Here is a 24,788-nt window from a genome sequence, read left to right on the forward strand (position 1 = left end):
CGCGGCAATTTGAGTTAGTTTTTATACAGGTGCTAAGTAAATAAACGTACCTTGATTTTTGTCATTTTTTACGATTCTCATGAGGTTAATAAAATGTATCACTTTCATTGAATTAAGACTATAAAATTTTCATTGCCATTGGTATCATATCATTGTTTCATTAAAACTTATAGCATAAAATTTCGGATTTGAGTTTTAACAACAAATTTGAAACATTATTTGAAATATACCTAAAAAACGCTGAATTTAACTTTCATATTACAAACAATCTAAAATGTGTAAACTGCTGCCTTTTAATTAAAGAATTACCTACGCTTTTGAAACTAAATTACTTTATCTAAAAACATAATTTTCAATAACGTATTCACGGTCATCTGATTGTTTGTAATGTAAACGTTTAAATTCTGTACTTTTTAGGCATACTTTAACTGCCTTATATTTGTTTTTAAAATTTATAAATAAAATTTCGTATTATAGGTTTTTAATATTGGGCTCTAACAATAAAAGCTTTACTATGATCCATGGAATGTCATGAAAGTGATCAATTTTATTGATCTTATGAGAATAGTAAAAAATGACAAAAGTCGCCCAACGCTTATTTATTGAACAGATCTGTAGAAATTTACTTTAAAATAAAATACAAAATAAAAAAATTGCATATCAGAAAGCTTTACTCGTCACTTCTAACACGCATTTTAACTTTTGTCAATAGGATACTATGATTAAAAGATATCGAATTTTTACCATCAAGTTGATACAAATTTTATTTAAAATTGATTTCGCGGGCGGAACTGAGATTTAATATCACCGGTCGCTTCAAGTTTTGTTTCTGAGAGGACAGTTTATTTTACACAAGAGCTGCTAATAAACATTGTGTTCGAAATTATTTCTTATGTTTTTTATTTGAAATAGCTTTTTCTACGATTTTTTCCGTTTTCCACCACCTACAAGGGCGGGTTATAGGGGGAAGCCCGGGGGTAAACTTAATAAACTTTTTTTACATCTTTTTTGGGTCCCAAAATTAATGTTTTCAGTAAAATTTAGCTTATTCGTATGATTTTTATAGGTTAAATCTCTGACGATTGGACTATTAGTTTTTTTTTAAACAATCTTAAAATGTAAAACAAAAATTATATTTTGCCTATAACCCGCCTTATTTCTTGTACATTTCAGAGTAAAATAGTTTTAATGAAATAAAAGTTATAAATCTTAGAAAGTTCTGTAGTTTTAAAAGTACCTAAATTAAAATCCATAAACAATTATTTTTGTAATATGTTATAATGACAATTAACATACCTACTTTAAATTATGGCAATTTTGAGTTATTAAAGTGTGCTAAATTTCAGCCCGATCAGCCGAATGAGCGAATATTTAAACAACTGTACTTGCCCAAACAGTGACTCTACAGGTAGATGGGAAATTGCAATCGATTCTGCGAGGCTTCAGTTTTAGGGTATATTAAAAAACTTTAACATTTTAATAAATTTTTTATTAAAAAATAGTTTGAAAATGAGCTGAGCTTTATTCTTTTTTATGCCACACACGTATAAGTAGGCTCAATAAAAATCTGTTGAAAAAACACACTTTCTAAAACTAAAAACAAAACTTCTATATCCAATAGGCTTCAAGTTTACATTTTATTCCTAAAATCATAATTCAATTTTTTAACATTAAGGGATGAAGATTGAATGGATTCTAAATGTTGAACTAAGTTTTATGAACCAATTTATAGATGGCATATATAGTAAAGGTATAAAATATATAAGAGTAAACATACATAATCCATTAAACTGGTTGTACTCGTAACATACGGCCACAGAAAAGTGAAAGGGAGAACGGCCCGAACTCAGTTTTTTATAATGGAACTTCAAATTGAAGCGCGTTGGCAAAACTTAAAATATTTCAGTTTGTATGATACGTAGAACCTTTATTTGTTTTAAATGGGGTAGTTAACAAAATGATAATTTTTACCTCTTGAAAATTCACGGAAAAATAAATCATACGAAATTTTACTATAATAAACAATGGAAATATGATTTTACGAAAAAATGCTATCTTGTTTCTTATTGATCTCTTACTGGTCTGTTCTTTTGGCAGTGTATTTTTTTCACCAGCTTTTCGATAAGTCTACAAAGACGTAAAATACATATACATGTATATATATATATATATATATATATATATATATATATATATATATATATATTGTTATGATTGTTTATTTTGACTTTAATCTTAGTTTATTGAGCCAATAAAAAAATATAACTTACTTGTTATCAAAAGTAAAATAAACTCCTTATATTACCTGTGTTCGATGGATTCAAAGATTTTCTAGTTGTCTTTTATCGGAATATAGAAGAAATATAAGAATAAAAAATATATTATATCACAAAAATTTACGTTTCTTTATTTTATATGAACGAATAAAACAATTATCAAATTCTGTCGTTATCTTATCAATCAGCATACAAGAAAATAAATCACCTTTTGTAATAATAAGATTTTAAATCTACATACATTTATATTAAGTGAAAACCAATTTTAATTAAATTTTTCTTTACTTGAAACAAGAAACAACAAAACTTTAAACTTTTGATTAGCCTAACAAAACCTCAGTTCTTAAATTTGAATGCTAATGACCATGATGTCAAACCGATCCTTCACAGATATAAAATTCAATTGTACAAAACACTTACAGCTTATTTTCTTATTGAGTTGTATGTTGGAACATATCCAGAAAAATCCAGTCTCCTCAACGATGTGATCTCTCCTTTTTGGCACCTAGGCTCCTTCCTTACGTCTCTGCAAACCTGCCGCACTAACCAAAAACACCTGATGCACTTCTCCAAAAACTCAACTACTTATTAATGACACAAGGACCTCCTTTTGTTAACTTGATGCCGTAAAACTACTTTCACAAATCTTCACAAAATATCAACGGTAGATACAAGGACCTCTTTCAATCTACTTGCTATCTCCTTCTGCAAAAACTATTCAATTCTTTTCACAATGCCGGTATCCAACTCCTCTCCTGTAATTGTAATTTTACCTCGCTTGTTCCATGGACGATTACTTCTTTTCTCTCTGCTCCTCTTAGTTCAATTTCTGCAATATGTTTTTCATTTTGCTTTAATCTCCTTTCTACTTCTTTCCTGTTTTCTTGTAGCGCCATTTCAAATTTTTCTTCTAACTGATCTAATTCCTTTTTCTGGCCAATCTTGATTTCCTTCATCTTATTTTCTACTTTCTTTTCTTGTTCTCCCATTTTATTTTTAATTTCATTAATCTCTTCTATTTGTTGTATCAGTTCTTTCTTTATCCCCTCAACACATCCCTTAATTTCCTGTTCATAGTTTTCCAAACGCTGCTCTATATTGCTCATTGTTTGTTTTGTTTCTTGTTGATCTCTATCCATTGTTTGTTTTGTTTCATCCATTTTTAGTGATGTTTCTTGTTGGTTTTTCTCTATTGTTTGTGTCTGTATTTGCATCATTGCTAATAATTTTTCTAACATCCCTGTTTCTTGTCTTTCCTCCATTATTGTAGCATTTCCTTCATTATTCGATCCTTCTTCAACAATTGTTTCTTCTAATCTGTTAGCCTAACAAAACCTCTGTTCTTAAATTTGAATGCTAATGACCATGATGTCAAACCGATCCTTCACAGATATAAACTTCAATTGTACAAAACACTTACAGCTTATTTTCTTATTGAGTTGTATGTTGGAACATACCCAGAAAAATCCAGTCTCCTCAACGATGTGATCTCTCCTTTTTGGCACCTAGGCTCCTTCCTAACGTCTCTTCAAACCTGCTGAACTAACCAAAAACACCTGATGCACTTCTCCAAAAACTCAACTACTTATTAATGACACAAGGACCTCCTTTTGTCAACTTGATGCCGTAAAACTACTTTCACAAAACTTCACAAAATGCCAACGGTAGATACAAGGACCTCTTTCAATCTACTTGCTATCTCCTTCTGCAAAAACTGTTCAATTCTTTTCACAATGCCGGTATCCAACTCACGAACCACACCCTATCTTGAGACAAACGACTGTTTCCTTCGATGACCAAATTATAACTGACTTGTCCGGTTCTCATGATCGGCTCACAAATTCTCATTTAAAAACGACCGTCCAATCAAAAGCTCAAATTGTGTTTACCATGATTTTGGAAAAGCCTAATTTCGGTTTCAGAGAAAAACTAAATAGCTTACTTTAAAATTGGTTTTGTCAATACACAATTTATACATATTTCAAAAGATTAGAATATGGTCATTTAATACTCGATTATACAAACAATGAAAAGATTAACTTACAGGTAAAATGTCTTCTAATTCTAAACAAAGGTTTTTTGATAATTTTGTTTGAAACGGAAAAAGGTCGTTTGCCAAACAAATTTCTATTCTCATCTACACTAAATCTTATCTTAAATTACTATATACAATTTAATATCTAAAAATTTTATTTCGATGGATTTTTTTTTATTTATTTTTCTTTGGTTGGGAAAGAAGAAATATAACAATATATATATATATATATATATATATAATATATATATATATATATATATATATATATACATATATATATATATATTATATGTCCTTATGTAATAAATAAGTTGTAAATTATCTATGTCAATTGTTTATGTATTTTAATTTGGATATCTATCTCAGAATAAATAACTCCTTATGATCTATAACTTTTATTTAAACCATTTTTCTCTAAAATGTATAAGAATCGGTTTAGAAGCAAAAATTTTTTTTCATTTTTAAATATCTTATAAGGCTGAACTAATAATATTGCAAAAAAGTGCTAACTCACCAAATAAAATTAGTTTACTTAATAAAATTATGTTGCTACACATATTTAAAAAACATTATTTTAAAAATTAGTGTGTCTCATAAAATGTTTCTCTTACATTTTTGAAATATAATTTTGAAAAACATTTTAAACAAAAAACAATTGAATTTTGATGAATTATAAATAAGTTACAATACCGACCCATTATAAATAAGCCTCAATATCATGAATGCTAACTTACAGTTTTTATTTTTGACAATTATATGGCCAAAATTAGAATAATGTTAAATATTCTTTTTCATTTGATAATCAAAAAGAAGATTTATTTATTATTAACAGATACCGGAAGAAATATAACAAGTTATGGAAAATTCAATTAAAAATTTGATATTTTACTGGTTTTATAAATAAACTATAACTTTATACTAACTTTTGTTTAAAATATTATCACTTCTGCTAATACAAACCATTTCCAAAAAAGTTGTTTTAAATTTATTAGTACCTTCATTACACACAATTTTAATATTATCAAAATCCATAATATGGTCTTTGTCGATTACATGGTCTTCTAAAGCATAAGATGGTTTTTTTATTCTACAATCACTTTTGTGGAAAATCATACGATTTGATGGATTTCTTCCGGTCTCACCAACATACACAGCTTCACACTGAGTACAAGCAATGCTGTATACTACATTTGTTTTATCTAATTTATCTATAGGATATTTAGTTTTAATACATAAAGATGAAATAGTTTTGATGTTCTTTGTTGCTAGTTTTATATTGTCAATAAGCTTTAATATTTGTATTAATTTAGGTGTTAATGATAGGAGTGTTAGGAGTGAATGATAATAGACGTTCTGATTGTTGGATGTAATGTTCTGAGATTTAGTAAAAAATGGTGTTATTTACAAAAAATTATTTATATTAACAGTATTAGAAAAAAAGCATCATATGTAGCATATCTGGAGGATAAAAGTTTTCAATTAAAGTAGTTTTTAACAATTGAAGATGTTGTAGCCTTAAAACGCGTTCCTTTAATCCTGTTGTAAGGTTTTGTTTTTCATATTATTTGGATGATGTGAGTAATAGCTTATAAATCTATCACTACACATGGGTTTTCTGAACCATCTTGTTTTCAACACATTATCTGTCGTTCTTACAATTCTCATATCAAGGAATGGTAGAGAATTTTCCACCTCGTCCTCAACTTTCCAACCAAATATTTTTGGTTTTGAGACAAACCATTATTTTGACAACATTTTGACAAGGTCGCACTTGTTATTGTCAAATCAGTTAGTAACGCTTTTTGCTGATACTTAAAATAGCTATTCCACTTTAAGCAATAGCAGGAAATATCACTAAGCATTCTGAAATCTAAATACAGTATCCAGCATAAACCATTTATCTCTCGTTAAACATTGCATGTTCAACAATTATTTCATCTTCCAAAATCAATTCTACAGACAAATAAATGATGCTGCAATGTGCTCTTCACTATCTCCATTGCTAGTACCTTTATGAAAGACTTATAGACCCAAGCACTATCCAAATCAATGCTTAAACTCCTATTTTGGCAACGGTATGTTTACGACACATTCATCATGTGGCCTTACGACAAAGATCCTTTGGTATCTTTTTAGATCCATCTAAATGGTATACATTCTAGTATCCAGTTTATGGGAGATGTGTAAACTGCTTCATCCCTACCGTTTGTCAATGGTATCATAAAGAAAAACCAGTCCCAAGGTTTTCATCACTCTGTTTATCGAAAATTCACTGATAATAATCGTTACATGCATGCCAACTCTTATCATTTACCTTCACAAATTATTTCAGTCATGAATACCTTTGTCTCCAGATTAATACGCCGTTGCGATGATGCAAATAGACCAGCTGAAGTCTCTAGTTCAAAACAAGCCGTAATCCAAAACGGTTACCGTAAAAATCACATCAATGTAAGCATCTACAGACATCAATCACCCACTCAATCTCATTTAATTACATTAAAGGTGTTACCGACAAAACCGACAAATTTCTTAAATTTCTTAAGAAATCTCTTTCAAAATTTCTTAAATCAAAAGGAATAAAGACAATATTTACACCCCATCAAAAACTTTCTTTTTTTTCCGATCAATCAAAAACAACTTTTAAATGAAATATACGGAGTTTACCAAATTTCTTGTGCAGACTGCTCCTGATCTTATATAGGCAAAAAAATCGTAGAATCGAGAATGGGAATAATGAACATTTTATTTCTATTCGCAAGCATCTTCATAAAAGTCACAAAATTGATTTTGAGAAGTCCGGAACCATATCCCCCATCCACTTCTATAAACCAAGAATTATTCGACATGAAGACCTCTTATAAAGAAAATATTGTCCTCTTCTGCTCCACTCTCTAATCAAAATTTAGCCGTCTAGCTTTTAGCATCTTCGCGCCAATTCCCACGCCAACATCCAAGCTAACCTAAAAAACAAATATTTACCAAAATCAACCGGATTGGACTTAAATTAAATAAGATGTATCATATTGTTGACGGCAAATCAAAATTATCTTTTAATAATAAGGTTTTATTTATTTAGTCCATTTTTAGGCCCATTTGGACATATGGGATTCAGCTGTGGGCTAGCGCTAGTATCTTTAATATAAATATTTTACAGAGAATCCAAAATAATCTTCTGCGCGCCATATTTAACACGCCATACTATCCGTCAAAGAAGTCATACAATTAGTGTTAAATACTATGAACGAGTGGTTGTACTTCCTAATGTGCTGGCCAGACAATTAAATTTGCACGACGTTTCCGAAATGGAAAAAAGACTGCAATGATAACTGTAGTGTGAACTGTGTTCAGGTTCTAAATAAACTTAGTAAGTACTTTTAAACTAATACAATTTTAATTTTACGTTAGTTTTATTAAAACAAATCACTGGAATAACTCTCCACATATCAAAATATTTACAAAAAAAATAAAAATGCGTATTGCCTATGTGAGCAGATTGCTGTACTCGTTTAAGTTAATTTAAAACATATATAAAATTGTGGGATAGTGTTTATGCACAAAAAAAGAGCTTTGCTGCTGCTTGAAGATGTAAAAAATCTATCCAAATTGTTGTTCAGCCTAATCTCTGAACTTTTCATACACATTTTTGTAAGTGAGAGAAGCAGAAAAAATATAGATTAAGAAGAAAGTAAGATAGGAATTCTTACTGAGAATTGATTTGAATCATTGACGGTCGAAGTACATCCAGTCAAATGAAGAGAGATTCCTTCTTAAAACGTGGCACATTCTTGGAGAAAAAAAATCCAACAATAAATTTACCGACCCAGCAGCATTTATTATTATTCACTATTTCTAAAGAATCCATACCCTGGATTTTAAATATTATAATAATTCCATTATGACAAATCTAGAAAATACCTGTCAGGACTTTTGTATCAGGACCTGGATCTGAGAAGGTAAAATACTTTTTACCTTTTCAATAAAAAAATTAACCATTAATGATTCTGTTGGTTATATAAAAAAATTTTAACTATTTTTAATTTAAAATATTGTTCTAAATTCTAACTGTTAAAATGAATTGAACCGAACAGAACATGAACTGCCACGTTAAACTTAAGCTTATGTGACAAGTAAAAGTTTTTTTGATAATATAAAATAATTAGTAGTTAAGACATACTATAATTATTCAGCAGTTTAATAATACAATGAGCTTTCTGAGTTGTCGCAACTTATACAATATGTCGCATTAACAGTAATATTTTATTCTATAATGATATCCAAATAAAGAACAATACTTCAGTGCAAGCTCTTTATCATTTCTGACATAATATTCCCTCGTTTTCATATAAAAGCGTAAAACGAAAAGTAAATAAGCAAGCACAGGATATAATTATCATTAGATATTCTTTTAAGGTAGCAAGTCCACTTTGTTCCATTATCATAGTAAATTTAAATAGAAAATTCCAGACACTGTCATCACATTTCAGAAAGGGCTCTCCTTTGTTTAAATTTATAAAAAATTTTAAGCTTAGGGAAAAGGTCTAATTGAGGAGACCGGAAATTAGGAAGGAAGAGTTTAATTACTTTTTTAATTGGGTTTTATTTAAGAAAAGAATGTTAGTTGTTTGTTTTACCCATAAAATTAAAACTTTATATATATAATTTTATATTAAATATAGTACGGTTTAAGCAAATCAAAACTATAATATATATATATATATATATATATATATATATATATATATATATATATTTATCTATGTATATATATATATCTATGTATATATATATATATATATATATATATATATATATATATATATATATATATATATATATATTATAAATGTTCCGAAAGATTTCCGCGGTTCAAGCTCTAGGTCAACACCAGAACCATAGTCCCCATCCGCTACTATAAATCACGAGTCACTCGAAAAGCCATAAAAATTGAAAAAAGGCCAAATTGTTTCAATAAAAGAGATGACGGTATACGGTTACCTTCTACATGGAGACCTCTCATAAAGAAAATATTGTCCCCTCCATCCTCGAATCAAAATTCCTCTATCGGAAATGTTCACGTCAACTCCCGCGCCAATTCTCGCGCCAATCCACGGGCCATCTACCACGCCAACCTCCACCCAGGCCACATCACCATCGATGGTATAAATGATCTGTCCCTTGTTCCCAGTGGTAGTAGTGAAGTGAACATTAATCAGTGTAGTAGTGTCTGGGGGCTTTAAGAAGAGGGTTCGAGAGAAGTTTTCGACATCAGAGAGGATGTCGAAAGCTCGGCGCAATGAAAATCAACGCGGTTCAACCCGGAAGACTGGTGAGTTTAATATTAATTTTTATAATAGTATTAATCTTAGCTCTAGGTTTAATATATATATATATATAAATAATTTCTAAACATGCTCTTTATGACCTACTACGGTTTATCGAGATAAGACGATATTATATAGGAGAAAGTAGTATAAATTCATAAACATTATTAAAATTTTTAATCAATGCAATCAATGCAGCATATATATATATATATATATATATATATATATATGTATATATATATATATATATATATATATATATATATATATATATATATATATGTATATATCTGACTTTTCGATGTCAGCAACTATAACAGTAGGGACGAACTTTTCTGCTCCAATTCCTAATTGTACCTGGATTTCTCCATAGTGTTGGCATTTCAACTGTAGTGGTCCGAAGTCGAAACCTCGTTGGTAACATATTCTTACGGCTGTTTTTAACTGTCGAGCGTATAAAGGTTCTGGTCGCACCGATATCCACCAACAACGTATACCTTTTACCATTTATTTCTCCATCTACTATCTTCACGATATTTCAAAGAAGTTATTAGTATGAGAGGGTCTTTGGAAAAGTTCTGGATTGACGCTGCCCCCCTAAGGCCGACCCGTTCTAGTTTTCCTGATGGTGAGTTTCTTGATTTTATGGTCTTCGTTTTCTTGTATGTAATACTTTTCGTCATATTAACGAGCTGGTCAAGTTTATCTTCATCTCCTTCCTCTTTTACAGTCCTAACTTTACTGTATCCACCAGAGGTCTGCATAGCTGACTCGTATTCGAGGGCGGGGATAAGATATCAACCAGCGTCTTGTGACGAGCTAATTGCAGTGTTCTATACATTTCATGATCACGAAGACCATCAATAAATGTTTGAACATCCAATTTTTCCATCATGTCTTTGGGAGCTGGTAGATAAGCATACCTCACTAATCTGGCAATAGCTACCTCATATACTTGAAGAGCCTCATGTCTCTTTTGTCTTCGATTTTTAAGCTGCGACTGATATACATGCTTTAAATGTTCGTGGCCATATCGCATATTTAACCTCTTCTTAAGTTGTTTATTGTTGTTAAATCGTCCGTCTCGTCTATGGCTATGGTCGGAAGCACATCTAAGGCATATCCTCGAAAAAAGATAGTCAGGTTTACAGCCTTTTCTTTTTCAGACCATCCATTCGCTCTTGCAGCTGATTCGAACTATTTCATGTAGTCATTCCATCTCTTTCCATATCTTTTCTTCGAATGCCAACATATCGGTAGCAACTTGGTTTTTTAAAGAAGACATTCTATCATCGAGAGCAGACACCTCAGAAGTAACTTTAGAGATTTCCAAAGAGATTTTAGCAGATACTTTGCTTTCTAGAGAAGAAATCTCGTTAGAAACTTTGTCTTATAAAGAAGCGATGTCGCCGGAAACTTTGTTCTCTAATGATGCGATGTCACCAGAAACTTTGGCAGCATCACCAGTAACTTTGGCTACATCAGAAGAAACTTTTGAAAGTCAGAAACTTTGTTATTTCGAAATCGACGAGATGACAGCAGCATGTTTTGCTTCAAATATATAAGTTTCTGGGTCCAAACCCTCTTCCTCCAAAGCGTTCTTTAGTCTTTGGACTAAATCAGCCTTTTTTCTGGTAGAAGCTAATTCTCTGTCCTCGAGATGTCGAATAAATTCGTAACTGTGAGCTCATAAATCGTAGTCATTTTCACAATTCATTTTATATTGCATTCTGACACCAATGAACTGAGTTTATTAATCTAATTTATTAACTTTATTTACTATTAAAATGTTCTAACACTTAGTTTATTACAGTCTTTATTTATACAATATTACACTAATTTATTTTACAATATAATTATATTATTTATTTACAACATTTATTACAATTTATATTCCCGACAATACGCGCGTTACATTTCAAAACTCAACTGGATATTATTATTCAGACTAACGTTTTTTTCAAATAAAAACTTCCTCATACATCCTATATATATATATATATATATATATATATATATATATATATATATATATATATATATATATCATCATCAAATTCCTATGTGACTAGAAGTGTAGCATCATATGTTCTATTTATATAAAAAGGGGGATAGACATTTGACCTAGTAAAAGCATGTCATTGAAAGGATTACAATGTACTACATCAAAATGTTCCCTGTAATAATTCTATTAATAATTTTTCTAAGTATGTATCCCTTAAAAAGTTCATGTAAAGGTTTCTCAAATAAACGTCTATTTAGTATCAAAATAACATTTATTTTTTTTTCACCTCAAAAATAAGTTAACTTAATGTTGGATTTCTTTACACTCGTATATTATTTTAAGCCGCTTTTAGCGGGTAAGCTTATATGTCGCCAAGCGCTGGATAACGCTATCAATTAATATTACATGGTTTGTTCATCCATTTGTATTTATATTTACCAACTAAACTGAAATGTTTTAATTTAGGACTAAAGTAACGACCGGACTCATTGGCCAAGTATTTCACAAAACCCCATTAATTACCTGCATTAGATATAAATCCACAGTAATTACTTCTGTATATCGGTAATTATTTGAAGGATATTCCAATAGTTCCACTACCGAACAATATCTATAACTGCAAGCTAATACACGGCAAATTATTTAATGGTAGCACTGTTGCCTAATGACCTGGATAAATGGTTTTCAATAGCATTATCTAGATTTCCATTAATAATAGGTACCTATTTGGTTGCAGTTACACTATTAAAATTTATAAAACAATATATTATTTATTAGTTCTGTTTTAAAATAACGACATTGACTAATGATAAGAACATTGAGTTCTTGACAGACTTGTGTTCGTTTAATCTTCGGGAGCCGTATCATTAAATGTGCAGGTTACCACTTAATCTTATTCTTGGATTTCTGTTTCTTTCTGTCTCATTTCACTTATGTGTAATGTTGTCGGAGGAAGGTATTTACTTTATGGAGTATCCGTTTATTTTAATTTGTAAATCAAATATAGAGTCGATTCTTCTCATCCTTTAACGACATTGGCGATCATTACGACCCATTTTACCCTGTCTGCAGCAGTTCTAAAGAGTTCTATTGTTGTTTTTCTACTCCACTGCTTTAATTTTTTTTAACCAGAAATTGCGTCGTCTTTTCAGTACTTTTTTTTCTTTCTGTTTTTTTTTGTCTAACTAATCGTATTAATTCATATCGTTAGTTTCTTAGTATGTTACCAAAGTAGCTCTTTTCTTTATAGTGTTGAGTATTTCTTTTTCTTTTTTCATATTTCTTAATATCTCCGTATTTGTTACACATGACGTCCATGACATTGTTCACATTATTTGATAAACACCACATGTCAAACAGGGCAAGTGTTTTTGCAGTTCATCTGTAATTTTCCAGGCTTCAACTTCAAGACATCGACAAATCAAGACACATTGCATTTAGAAATATAAACAAGTTTTTTATTATACATAATAGTTACCTAATTGAAGTATTAAACGGGATTTTATATTATATAAATATATATATATATATATATATATATATATATATATATATATATATATATATATATTATATATATATATATACATATATATATATATATATATATATATATATATATATATATATATATATGTGTGTAGGTCTAATAAGGTCTTTTATTATTTGAAGAGGAACTAACGTTAGAATAAAAGTCCGCGATTTATGAGAGAAGTCTTTATTACATAAAATAAACTGTAATGATGTTATTTACAGGTACACAAAATAGTACTTATACTAAGAAATATTCCTACATTCGGCCATCCTGCTAGGAATCCGACTCGGATTCTGACTGGTTCTCTACCTATGCCTTCATATATTCAGCGCACGTTGATGTGCTCAGGGGGCCTTCATGATATCCTGACTTTTTTACATCCTATCTATCATTGGGCTTAACATCTACTACCACATATGGTCCGAGATATTTCTTACTCACCTTGAGTCCACCACCAAACTTCGTTCTCTTAATTGCCACTAGGTCCCCTTTTCTATACATTCTCGGCTTCTTTCTTCGTAAGTCATACTTGCGCTTATTGTCCTCCTGGACTTTGATTAACTGTTGTCTACTCTCGTTTCTTAACATGTCCCTACCTACATCATATTGTTTGATCATTTCCTGATTTCTTTCATCCTTAGATCTTCTTCATTCTTCATCTTTGTCCCAAAAAGTACTTCGAATGGCGTAGCATCAATGCTTCTTTGATAAGTGGAATTAAGCTTCCGTAGCAAGTATTTTCTTTATTGCTTGAATGTGATTAATAAATCTTTGAAACACTGCAGGACTATTACACAATCCGAACGGACACCTTAAAAATTCGTATTGTCCATCTGATGTGATGAATCTAGTGTATTTAATGCTATCTTCCTCTATTGGTACATGGAAGAATCCATTCTTGAGGTCTTTTGTGCTAAAATATTCTGAACCTTGTAACCGATCCAATACGTCTTCTATTAAAGGTACTGGAAACCTATCTTTTATTATATTCCGGTTAAGTTTTTGGTAATCACCGCAAACTCTGATCTGTCCGTCTTTCTTTTTGACGAGTACAATTGGACTTGCCAAATCGGATGTACTAGGTCGAATCATTTTTTTCTCTATCCATTCCTCCATTTGCTTACCTACTTCTTGCTTTTCTGGTATTGATAGCCTTCTTGGGTTTTGGTGTATCGGTTCTTTGCTACTTAGAATTATTTTCATTTTTATATCTGTAGTCTTGGTCTGTCGCGGTTCATAATTTTCCACTAATTCTTTTATCTCCATCTTAATATTTGGGTCTTTTATATGTTCCAGTTGTAGATTATCATCGTGTGTCGCCTCGTCAACTGCAATCCTCATTATCATATTATCTACTTCTTTTTTGCATACAATAAGTCCATCTTCGGTTATGGTAACCTCTGCTTGTTTTAGTATATTGTTTCCAAGAATTAACGTTAAAATAAAAGTCCGCGATTTATGCGAGAAGTCTTTATTACATAAAATAAACTGTAATGATGTTATTTGCAGGTACACAAAATTACGGATAATTGTCTGCGAATTAAAATATCGAACACCCCCGTTGTTAATTGTTTTCGTCTTTCGTCTTTTTCGGCGTGCACGATAATTTACGTCTATTCAGTTCGAGCGACAAATATCGTATCCTGTTTAGCTCAGGAATGTGTGATCTCGTCTACATATTTCCTATCCCCTTCGCCCTGAATGGCGTCTAGCGTTTATAGCGACTCAAGCATATGGTTTAAGTGGTATCTTCCGTGGCGTAACTAACGAATAAAACTATGCTAAATACATATACTAAGAAATATTCCTACATATATATATATATATATATATATATATATATATATATATATATATATATATATATATATATATATATATATATATATATATATATAAGTAAACGTTGAATATTGGGTTTGCAGCAATAAAAAATGAAACGTGTACTCTTTTAAATTTTTATTCCAAGCTTTTGGACATTGGTTATGTCCTTCATCAGGGAGCTACAAATGTGATGAATAATTTGTTGGCGTTGGTATAATTAATTAAAAAAATTCACTACTTACAAACTTAATGAGATTGTATCAACGAAGATGTATTATAATATTGATAAAATTTATCATAGTCTCTCATCTTTTTTCAATATATAAAACCTATTTTTATGTTTAAAAATTTAAAAATTACTGTACATCCAAAAACACTTAATTATTCTAAATAAACACATGAGATGATTCTGACAAAATTCTTTTAAATGTCAATTGATAAATTATTGTTTGTGTTATTATTTCATTTATCTAGTATTAACAAATAGGAGAACATATCATTTAGATGACCAATATCCGTTCTACGATTCATTGCATTATTATTTTGGCAAATGTAGGCCATTTCAAGAAAAAGTCTTTTGGTGATGTTACTTTCCTGTTCTACTACTTTGCATGTTCACCCAATGCACTTTTTTCAGGATGCAGTCTATTATCTGACTTGTGGGATGTAATGCGGTCTTTAAGGCATCTTGATGTTTGACCATAGTATACTTGTTCATATGATCCGCACGGTATACAGTCGGTAACAACATCCGTTAAAGACAAGAGTGCGGATTGGTCTTTAAGTTTAGAAAAAACTTTGTTAACTATTAGTTTGATGTTGTTTACGACTTATGCAAAAAGCTCAATTTTTAAGCAGTAAAAAAATAATTACAGATCTGGGCTAAATATTCTACATTGTAGTGCAAAATTATCTGACCACTCAGATTTTTATGTACTTTTTTGTTTTTAGATAAAATCTTAGTTAAGTTTTTATGCCTTATTAGCGATAATGTTTTTTTCTTGTTTTAAACTGTTTAAATGATTTTTGCGAGTAATAATAATTTCCACACAAATTGTTGTAATAATGTGAAATATTGTTTTAAATTAAATAACAATATTTTAAGTTGATTTTGGTACTTTAAGTGTTTATAAGTTTGGCTTCTTCTTTTCGAAAATTGCAAGAGAAAAATGAAGATCTCAGAAGAAGTGGTACAAGCTGGTGCTTTACAGAATGTTCAGCGGAGCATTTGTAGGGATGTAAGTCAAATTTTATTAGAATTTCACGTAATATAAAAACAAATCACTAAAACTAAACTGTATTGAAGATATAAAAAAAAGGCACATGTAAAATATTTCGTAACTATAAAATTAAAAACTAGCGTCCTTATTGTAAAGATGTTGTGATGAGAGTGTTATCTGTCTACAACCACCTGCAGCCCCTCTCTCGGGGTGTAAGCCAGATGTCGGGTAAAATTCCAACTAAAAGTATGTTGTACAGGGTTGCTCGAAAGTTTTAACATTTAAGCCGCCTCCCTTGAACGCCTGCAGGGGTTCAACAAGTAATGAGTTGAGTTAAAAGTTTGTTTCACTGAAGCTTAAGTCACTGATCTGTGGGTAGGACGCACACCTTTGTGACTGGTCGCTTGAAACAACCTCTATTATTTTTAATTGTCACTGCACGAACTATTCCGTCACTACCCGCGTGTAATTGAGTCACTCTACCCAGGCACCATCTTAAGGGTTCAGTCCCATCTTTCTTCACCGTCACTAGACTTCCAATTCTAAGAAGACTGTTGAAATGTTTTTTCCACTTAACTCGCTGCTGGAGGGATGAAATGTATTCCTTGGACCACCTAGTCCAATAACCTTGGATCATGTTTTGAAGCCTTTGGAATCTGCTAAGGCTGTTTTTCTTGACATCTAAGAAATTCCGTTCAGGTATTGTGGTCAATGTGGATCCAATTAAAAAGTGTGCAGGAGTAAGAGGAAGTAAGTCGGAAGGGTCGTTAGACATTGGTGAGAGTGGTCGTGAGTTTAGGCAAGCTTCAATTTGACATAAAACAGTGGAAAATTTTTCATATGAAAGAATTGTATTGCCAATGACACGCTTTAGGTGAAATTTGACAGATTTTACTCCCGCCTCCCAAACTCCCCCAAAGTGAGGTGATCGTGGCGGAATAAACTGCCAATTAATACCTTCGTTAGTTAAACTGTCCCTAATAGTTGAACTAGAGGTGTCAAAAAAATTGACAAGCTCATTTTTTGCGCCAACGAAGGTACTACCATTGTCTGAAAGAATGGAAGCGCATTTTCCGCGTCGAGAAATAAAGCGTTTTAGCGTTGCTAGAAAACTTTCCGTAGTCAAGCTGTTCACGACTTCTTAATGTATGGCCTTAGTTGCTAAACAGATAAATAAAGCTATGTAACCCTTGATAGTTTTATAATTTCGGGTGTGTCGATCCTTTAGCAAAAAAGGTCCTGCATAGTCAAGTCCACAGTTGTAGAATGGCCTATAGGGAACAAGACGTGACGAGGGTAAATTACCCATAAGATAGGTTTCTAATTTAGGAGCCACCCTACAACAGATAATACAATCGCGAACGATTTTGCGAACCACTTGACGTCCATTAATGGGCCAAAATTTTTCACGAATGGAAGCTAATAGTAATTGAGGACCGCAATGATTTAAGGTAAGATGCTCATTTCGTACAAGAATAGTAGTAAAGTGGTGTTTAGAATCAAGCACAATGGGATGTTTTTTATCGTAACAAAAATCAAAATTATGCAGTCTTCCACCAACGCTGAGTATGTTATCCTTATCGATAAACGGATTGGGGGTAAGTAGTTTACTTTTAGAGTAAACGTTACCATGTCTCTTAAGGTGAGTCAAGTCGTCATAAAATGTTTCATTTTGTACTAGTCGAATTATATATTTTAAAGCATTATCTATTTCATCACAAGAAAGGTTGTCGAAGTTCCTTCGTTTAGGAGAAAATTTACAATTATTTATAAAGCGTAATACATAAGCGATAATGCGCTGTAGTTTTACAAATGAGGATATTTTAGTGATGATGTCCAATTTCATGTGAACTCTTGCGATAAGGGCTGATGCTGGTCGAAGCTCAGGGAGTTGAGAAGGTTCGAATGTTCTATTAGGCCAATGAGTTTCTGGTTTAGCTAGCCATGATGGGCCATGAAACCACATTTCGGAAGTGATAAGTGATGTAGGAGAAATTCCCCTTGATAGAAGATCTGCGGGATTCTCAAGTGTATTCACGTAACGCCATGTTTGAGATTCGGTCAAAGTTTGAATTTGAGAAACTCTATTTGCCAAAAACGACTTTAACAAACTCGGAGAAGTCTTTATCCATCCTAGAACAATAGTGGAGTCTCACCAGTAAGTGATTTCTTCGAAATCTAATTGCATGTGTTGTTTTACCTTGTCTATCAACTCAGCTAGCAAGTAAGCTCCACAAAGTTCTAGTCGCGGTACCGTGAGGATGTGTTTTAAAGGAGCTACTCTGGTTTTGGAGCAAAGTAGATGACAACGAAAATTTTCGAAATTTTCAGATGAACGAATATAAATGCAAGCACCATATGCAGCGGTGGATGCATCTGAAAAACCGTGTAGTTGAATTGACCTGTAGTTTCTACAAATTACATGCCTAGGAATTTGTAACTGATTAAGTTTAACCAGTTGAGTCTGATATGTAACCCATTTCGTAAAGATATCCATGGGAACGACTTCGTCTCAGGAAATTTTTAATTTCCACAAATCTTGGAGAATAATTTTAGCTGTTATAGTTACAGCCGAAAGCAAACCTAGTGGATCAAATATTTTTGATATAGTGGAAAGAATAAGTCTCTTTGTAACTTTACCCTTGTGCTCTATAGGTTGAACATTAAAATGAAAAGTGTCAGATTTTGGACTCCACAATAAGCCCAAAGTTTTGATAGTATCGTCAGCTCCAATTTCCAAAAAAACATTATTTTGATTGTCAAAGTTTAAAATAGGAGCGTTTGACATCCATTTTCTCAATTGGAAACCATGACGAGACAATAATTCGAAAGTAAGTGATTGAATGCGTTTGATATCTTCTATTGTAGAACCACCTGTGTGAAGATCGTCGACATAAAAGTCCCGTAAAATTATAGAAGATATGTCAGGAAAATCTTGCAAAAGATCATCTTGCAAATTAGGTCCAACCATAAGAATGTCGTTCAGGGAAACACCTGAATCTGTATTGGCAGAACCGTCAAAAAAAAACACGAATTTTATTGCTTTTATAGACACAATGATGAGGAAAAAAGAACTCAGAGCCTATGGTTTCAAAGGGTGAAACGGACATATGGTTTAAGAATAAATATTCATCGATAAATCGAGTGTAATCATCTTTTAATTCAAAATTCGCATTAAGCTTCTTTTCGAGAGAATAAAATCTTTTTGTTGCTGTAGTTTTAGAGTCGCCTAGATTGTCGACGGAAGATTTCAAGGGAAGTGATACTACAAACCTACCAGAAGAATCAAGAGAGGTCGTTTTTAAGAAGTGATCTTTACAAGAAAGTTCTTCGTTAGACAAAAGTTTTGTTTTTGGGCATTCTTCAATTTCCCAAAATTTTTGAAGTTGATCTTCAATGCTTAAATTGTTTATGGTCGATAAATGACATGCAGTTCTGGCTGCAAGGGTATTGGTTGGAAATAATGGACCTGATATAATCCATCCGAGTTTAGTTTTTTGAAGAATCGGTTGTCCAGATGATAATTTAATCTGACCAGTACAAATTAAATTCCAGAAGATGTCTGCACCGATAAGAATATTAATAGGAGATGAAATATTGAAGTCTGGATCGGCCAGAGTAATATTAGAAGGGATATTAAGTGTTTTCTTATCAAATGTGACAGAAGGTAAATTTCCTGCAATTTCCGGAAGTACTAAGCAAGAAATTACTTGAGAAAAGTTTAAAGTTTTGGATTTAAATTTTACTGATGTTCTGTAGCTTACAATAGAATTTGTTTGGTTTATACCAGAAATAGAAAAATGTGTTTTGTTTGTAGGCAACCTTAGAAGATTTAATAGGCGCTGGGAAATGAAATTACTTTCCGAACCGTTATCTAGAAGCGCACGAGCCTCGTATTCGTTACCTGAGATGTCAAAGACTCTTATTTTTACAGTTGACAGCAAAGTAGTAGAGTTGTGCTCAAACGAAATGTTACGTGCTGCCAGTGCATTAGAGCCTTCTGATGTACCTGAACTTGAGCAAGGTAAACTGCTGCTGGTTTGATTACTGGTTTCAATAAGCTTTTGTGAGTTACCTTGAAAGTGTAGAAGTGTGTGGTGTATTTTCCCACATTTACGACACCCGGAAGATTTGCATTTCTTAGTGAAATGACCACTACGCAGACAATTCATGCAAAGTCGTAAGCGTTTTGCTTCATTATGTCTTAATGACGTTTCTAATTTGAGAAATTCAGGACAAGTGTAAATTAGATGTTTTTGTTTGCATAAAGAACAGTTAGAAGAATTATTAGTTGACAAGAAATTTTTGGACTTGGGATTGCCTGTAGATGGGAATTTGGGACGAGATTTTTCTTCTTGATGATTAATAGATTCTAAGACATTTGCCTTTTAGAAATTCAGTTAAGTTACTCAAAGTGGGTAATGTGATCTTATCGTCTTTAATTGACAGTTCCCATTCTTTGTGTGTAGCATTGTCTAGTTTTGTGGTGATTAGATATATGATAAGGGCATCCCAAGATGTTGTGTCTAAGCCTAAGGACTCAAGAGAGCGTAAATGTCTTTGGAAACCATCAAGTAAAGTGCGTAAATCATGATGTGAATTTTTTGAAACATGTGGTAAATTAAATAATTTTTTAATATGATTATTAACAAGAAGAGATTTGTTTTCGAATCTGTCTTTTAGTAATTCCCATGCAGTTTCATATGTTGCCTCAGAAATGTCCAGGTTACGTATTGTTTCTGCGGCAATACCTTGTAAGGATAATCTTAGATAATGGAATTTCTGAATATTGGAAAGTTCCGTGTTGGTATGTATGATAGAATTAAATGTATCTCTAAAGAACAACCAATTATCATAATCACTCTCAAACGAGGGCAAGTTGATAGTGGGTAACCTAATGTTAATAGACCTTTGTGAACTGTTTTCGGACGAAATTGTCGAATTTGAAGCTTGAGCAGCTTGATCACGGGGTTTTGAAAGATTGGTGTCAATAAAGTCTCGCACAGCGCTAGTAATATGAAAAAACGACGTTTCGAAAGACGATCTTTCTATACCATGGATAGTATCTGCGTTTGCAGTATAGTCCTCATCAGAGGCCTCAATAAGTAATTGAGCGTTGTCAAAATCATCAAAAAGTTTCTCAATTCTATCAAGTCTGAGTTGTAAATCTCTAAAGTTAATTTGTTCTAAAGGTTTGTTTTTGATAGAATTAAAATGTGTACTAAAACGAGTTACATAACCTTTGATTGAGGAGCGTTTAATTTTTGCTGTAGCGATGTCAGCCATATTGACAATATAATTTTATATGATAAATTCACAAAAATAAAAATATATGTATGTATAAGCAAAGAAAAATTGAAAGCAAATTATGTAATGTTATGTATATAAAAGTTTTGCGAGTGAATAAAAAACGTTAAAGATAATATTTCAACTTTGTAATAATTTATAAATGAAAATGAATAAATTGAAATAAATTTAAGGACGCTAAGTACTATATTCGTGTATTAATGTATAAATGAAAATATTGAAATCTCTAAATGTGGTATAAATAACAGTAAAATATGTGATTTTAAAGATAAATATTTTCCACTGAATTAAATCAAATACAAAATGTACCCTTTTACGACCATAGGATTAAAATGGATAATAGGAAACTATTTATGCACTAACCTTGACTCTTGACTTTGACGATACCTGCCTTCTTCCGATGCTGTGTGGATGGGACGATGACAATTCGTCGAAAAAATACAGCTTCGAATGGAATGTATGTTGATAACTGGTTAATGTGGCTCGAACAAAAGACCATTAATGTAGGGGATGTAAGTCAAATCGTATTAGAATTTCACGTAATATAAAAACAAATCACTAAAACTAAACTGTATTGAAGATATAAAAAAAAGGCAGATGTAAAATATTTCGTAACTATAAAATTAAAAACTAGCGTCCTTATTGTAAAGATGTTGTGATGAGAGTGTTATCTGTCTACAACCACCTGCAGCCCCTCTCTCGGGGTGTAAGCCAGATGTCGGGTAAAATTCCAACTAAAAGTATGTTGTACACGGTTGCTCGAAAGTTTTAACAGCATTCGTTACTTCACAAATGCTTTAGGAACTTTTGAAGTACAGTGTTTAATGTAATACAAAGATTTCGGAAAACAAGACAATACACAGGGAAGTCAGGTCAAGGTAGACGTAGAACCAGAAGTTAAAAATTGATTGATTAGATTGCAGGCGTTACGCGGTCACACATTATCAACACCAGTACTTGCTCAACGATTAAATGATGTCCCAAGATAACACAGTTGACATTCATTTATACTGTTCGAAGACGCTTATATGAATATGGGTTAAAGTCCAGAATACCTGACACGGTACCTTTATTAACAACAGATCATCGGAGGCAACGTTTATAATTCGTTTGCGAGCATCTTAATAATTGAGGTGTTGAAGAATGGGGTGCGGGGTCTTGAGTCAAGATTTAAGAGATACCAGTCAGATATGCTGCCTATGTTTTGAAGAAAAACTGGTGAATATTATCATTAGTGTTGTTTCACTACCAGAGTTCAATTTGGTGTAGGTGGCATAATGGGGTAGGCAGGCATTCTCCTAGAGACTCATACAGAACATGGTACAATTCAAGAGGACAATTTAAACACTGAAAGGTATATTAAGCAACGTATGGAAGATTATGTAGTGCCATTTGCCTCATTTGTTGGAGACAGCTTTTGCCTAATGCAAGATATTGCTCGTCCGCAATGGTAAGAGTAACACGGGGTTATTTAGATGAAATTGGGATTCTTTTATTACCTTAAATCCAATGGACAAGCATGGAATATTATCGGATGACCTATTTGACGCCTTGTTCTTAGGGTGCCTGTTCGTTCCGAACGTTGGCGATTATTTTGGCTATGATGACTTTGTTGGTTGCTATACGGAATAGCTGTGTTGATGTCTTTCTATACCATGTTCTCAGGTTAGCAATCGAGAAAATTCTTCGTCCTGGGGCCCTTTTTCCTTCAATTTTACCTTGCAAAATGCATTGGAGTAGCTCATATCTGCCTTGATTACGTATTATATGTCCCAAGTACTGCAGCTTACGGCCCTTCACGATAATGACCAAATCCGCGGTTGTGTTCATCCTCCTTAGTACTTCTTCATTGGTGACTTTGTCTGTTCATGGTTTCTTCAGCATCCTTCTGTGTAATAAATATGGTTAACACTCGACGTATTCGAGTTTTAAATTATTAATGACTTGGAGCAAGGAGTTTGTGGCAAATAGGAGCAATCCATCAGGAAGAATTTGCAGCCTTAATCCGAGCTATGACCGAAGAGCCGCAATTGATGCTCGTGAAGGTAATACACCCTACTAAATATTATTTTTCAATAAAAGCTGTTTAAAATTAAAAAAAAATTAATTTTTGTTTTTTTGCAGTTTTTCTAAATTTTTTTGAATTTGTTATTCTTTTTTCTTTGTTAAATTCTTGATTTGTATTAAATTTGGCTTTTAAATTGTATTTTTTCAATTAAACGAGAATGGTAGCTAGCATTATCCATTACTATGATAGAATTTAGTGGTATGTTACTATCCATCTGAAAGAAATATTCTTTAAATACGTCGTCTGCAGTCATTTCCTTATAATATTCTTTGGTGGTTCTTGAAGGAAATTCTAATAAACCACCATTTACAAAGCCAGTTTCCGATCTAATATGAGTAGGTATTAGTCTACGACCTTTTCCAATAGATAGGCTTTTCCAAAAGCCTGTCGCGAATTAATATTATTTTTATCAACCCAACATTTTAAAACAGTGTGCCCTTTGTTTATAAAAATAATAAATTGGTTTTTCTTTTGTTCGGAATCTTTTAATTATTCTTAGATATTTCCTTCTCCAACAAACAATATAATCTTTGTTAAAAGTAAAGCTCTTTTGCTACATTTTTTCAACGAAAAACATATTTCCTTAAACTTCACAATTTTGTTCGTATAAAAATCGGTAGACCGTCGTCTTGTGTAATACTATTTCAAATCTTGTCGATAGTACGCATTTCTTTATGTTAACAAAAAGAACGAACTTTACAATCTATGGCAATTTTGTCGAAGTCATCAGTTTCCACTAGTCTCTTTCTAATGGGTTTTTTTGTCTAGACACTTCCTCCAGCTTTTCTTTCCTTTAAAAATCGATAAATTGTTGCTTAACCATTTGTGAAATCACGCATCATGCAAATTCAATATAGTAGTTTTTTTCTGTTAAGAATAAGGACTTTTACTGACCAGTTTCTGTGGATTAAAAGTTGACGTGGTAAACATCGTGGAATATAAATATGACAACACTCGCAATACAAATAACGTTAAATAACCTTAAATTTGTTAGAAATGAGTTGTCTTCTTACTCGTTAATTGAATTTTTTTCTGAGGTTCGTACTATCATTATTTTATTAGTTGCCTTAACAGACTAAACTTTATACTATTAATATTTTTAAATATCCAAATTGATGAGTGGTAATATTACTTTTCGAAAGTAATGTACAATACTGAGTAATACATTGAAAATTACGAATGCATTTAA

At 31.9% G+C, this 24,788-nt stretch overlaps 1 protein-coding gene across 1 annotated transcript; it reads right to left on the reverse strand.

Moving 5' to 3' along the window:
* Positions 1-17,365: 17,365 nt before the first annotated feature.
* On the reverse strand, positions 17,366-21,510 carry LOC140435821 (uncharacterized). Its single transcript, XM_072524538.1, has 5 exons — positions 20,610-21,510; positions 20,084-20,299; positions 19,502-19,918; positions 18,865-19,224; positions 17,366-18,357 (listed from the first exon to the last, which is right to left on the reverse strand). The coding sequence occupies exons 1-5, from the start codon at positions 21,508-21,510 to the stop codon at positions 17,366-17,368; spliced, it is 2,886 nt and encodes a 961-aa protein (XP_072380639.1).
* Between the last annotated feature and the right edge of the window lie 3,278 nt (positions 21,511-24,788).

This window comes from Diabrotica undecimpunctata, chromosome 3 (genome assembly GCF_040954645.1).
Source record: "Diabrotica undecimpunctata isolate CICGRU chromosome 3, icDiaUnde3, whole genome shotgun sequence".
In the NCBI taxonomy this organism is placed as follows: Eukaryota; Metazoa; Arthropoda; class Insecta; order Coleoptera; family Chrysomelidae; genus Diabrotica; species Diabrotica undecimpunctata.

What these genes read in the sequence shown, in the direction of transcription:
- LOC140435821 (XM_072524538.1), bottom strand. Translation starts at nt 21,510, where the DNA reads ATGGCTGACATCGCTACAGCAAAAATTAAACGCTCCTCAATCAAAGGT. An exon ending in CTTAACTGAATTTCTAAAAG is followed by an intron (nt 20,300 to 20,609) that starts GCAAATGTCTTA and finishes TACACTTTCAAG; the next exon opens with GTAACTCACAAAAGCTTATT. An exon ending in GACCTCTCTTGATTCTTCTG is followed by an intron (nt 19,225 to 19,501) that starts GTAGGTTTGTAG and finishes CTGCCAATACAG; the next exon opens with ATTCAGGTGTTTCCCTGAAC.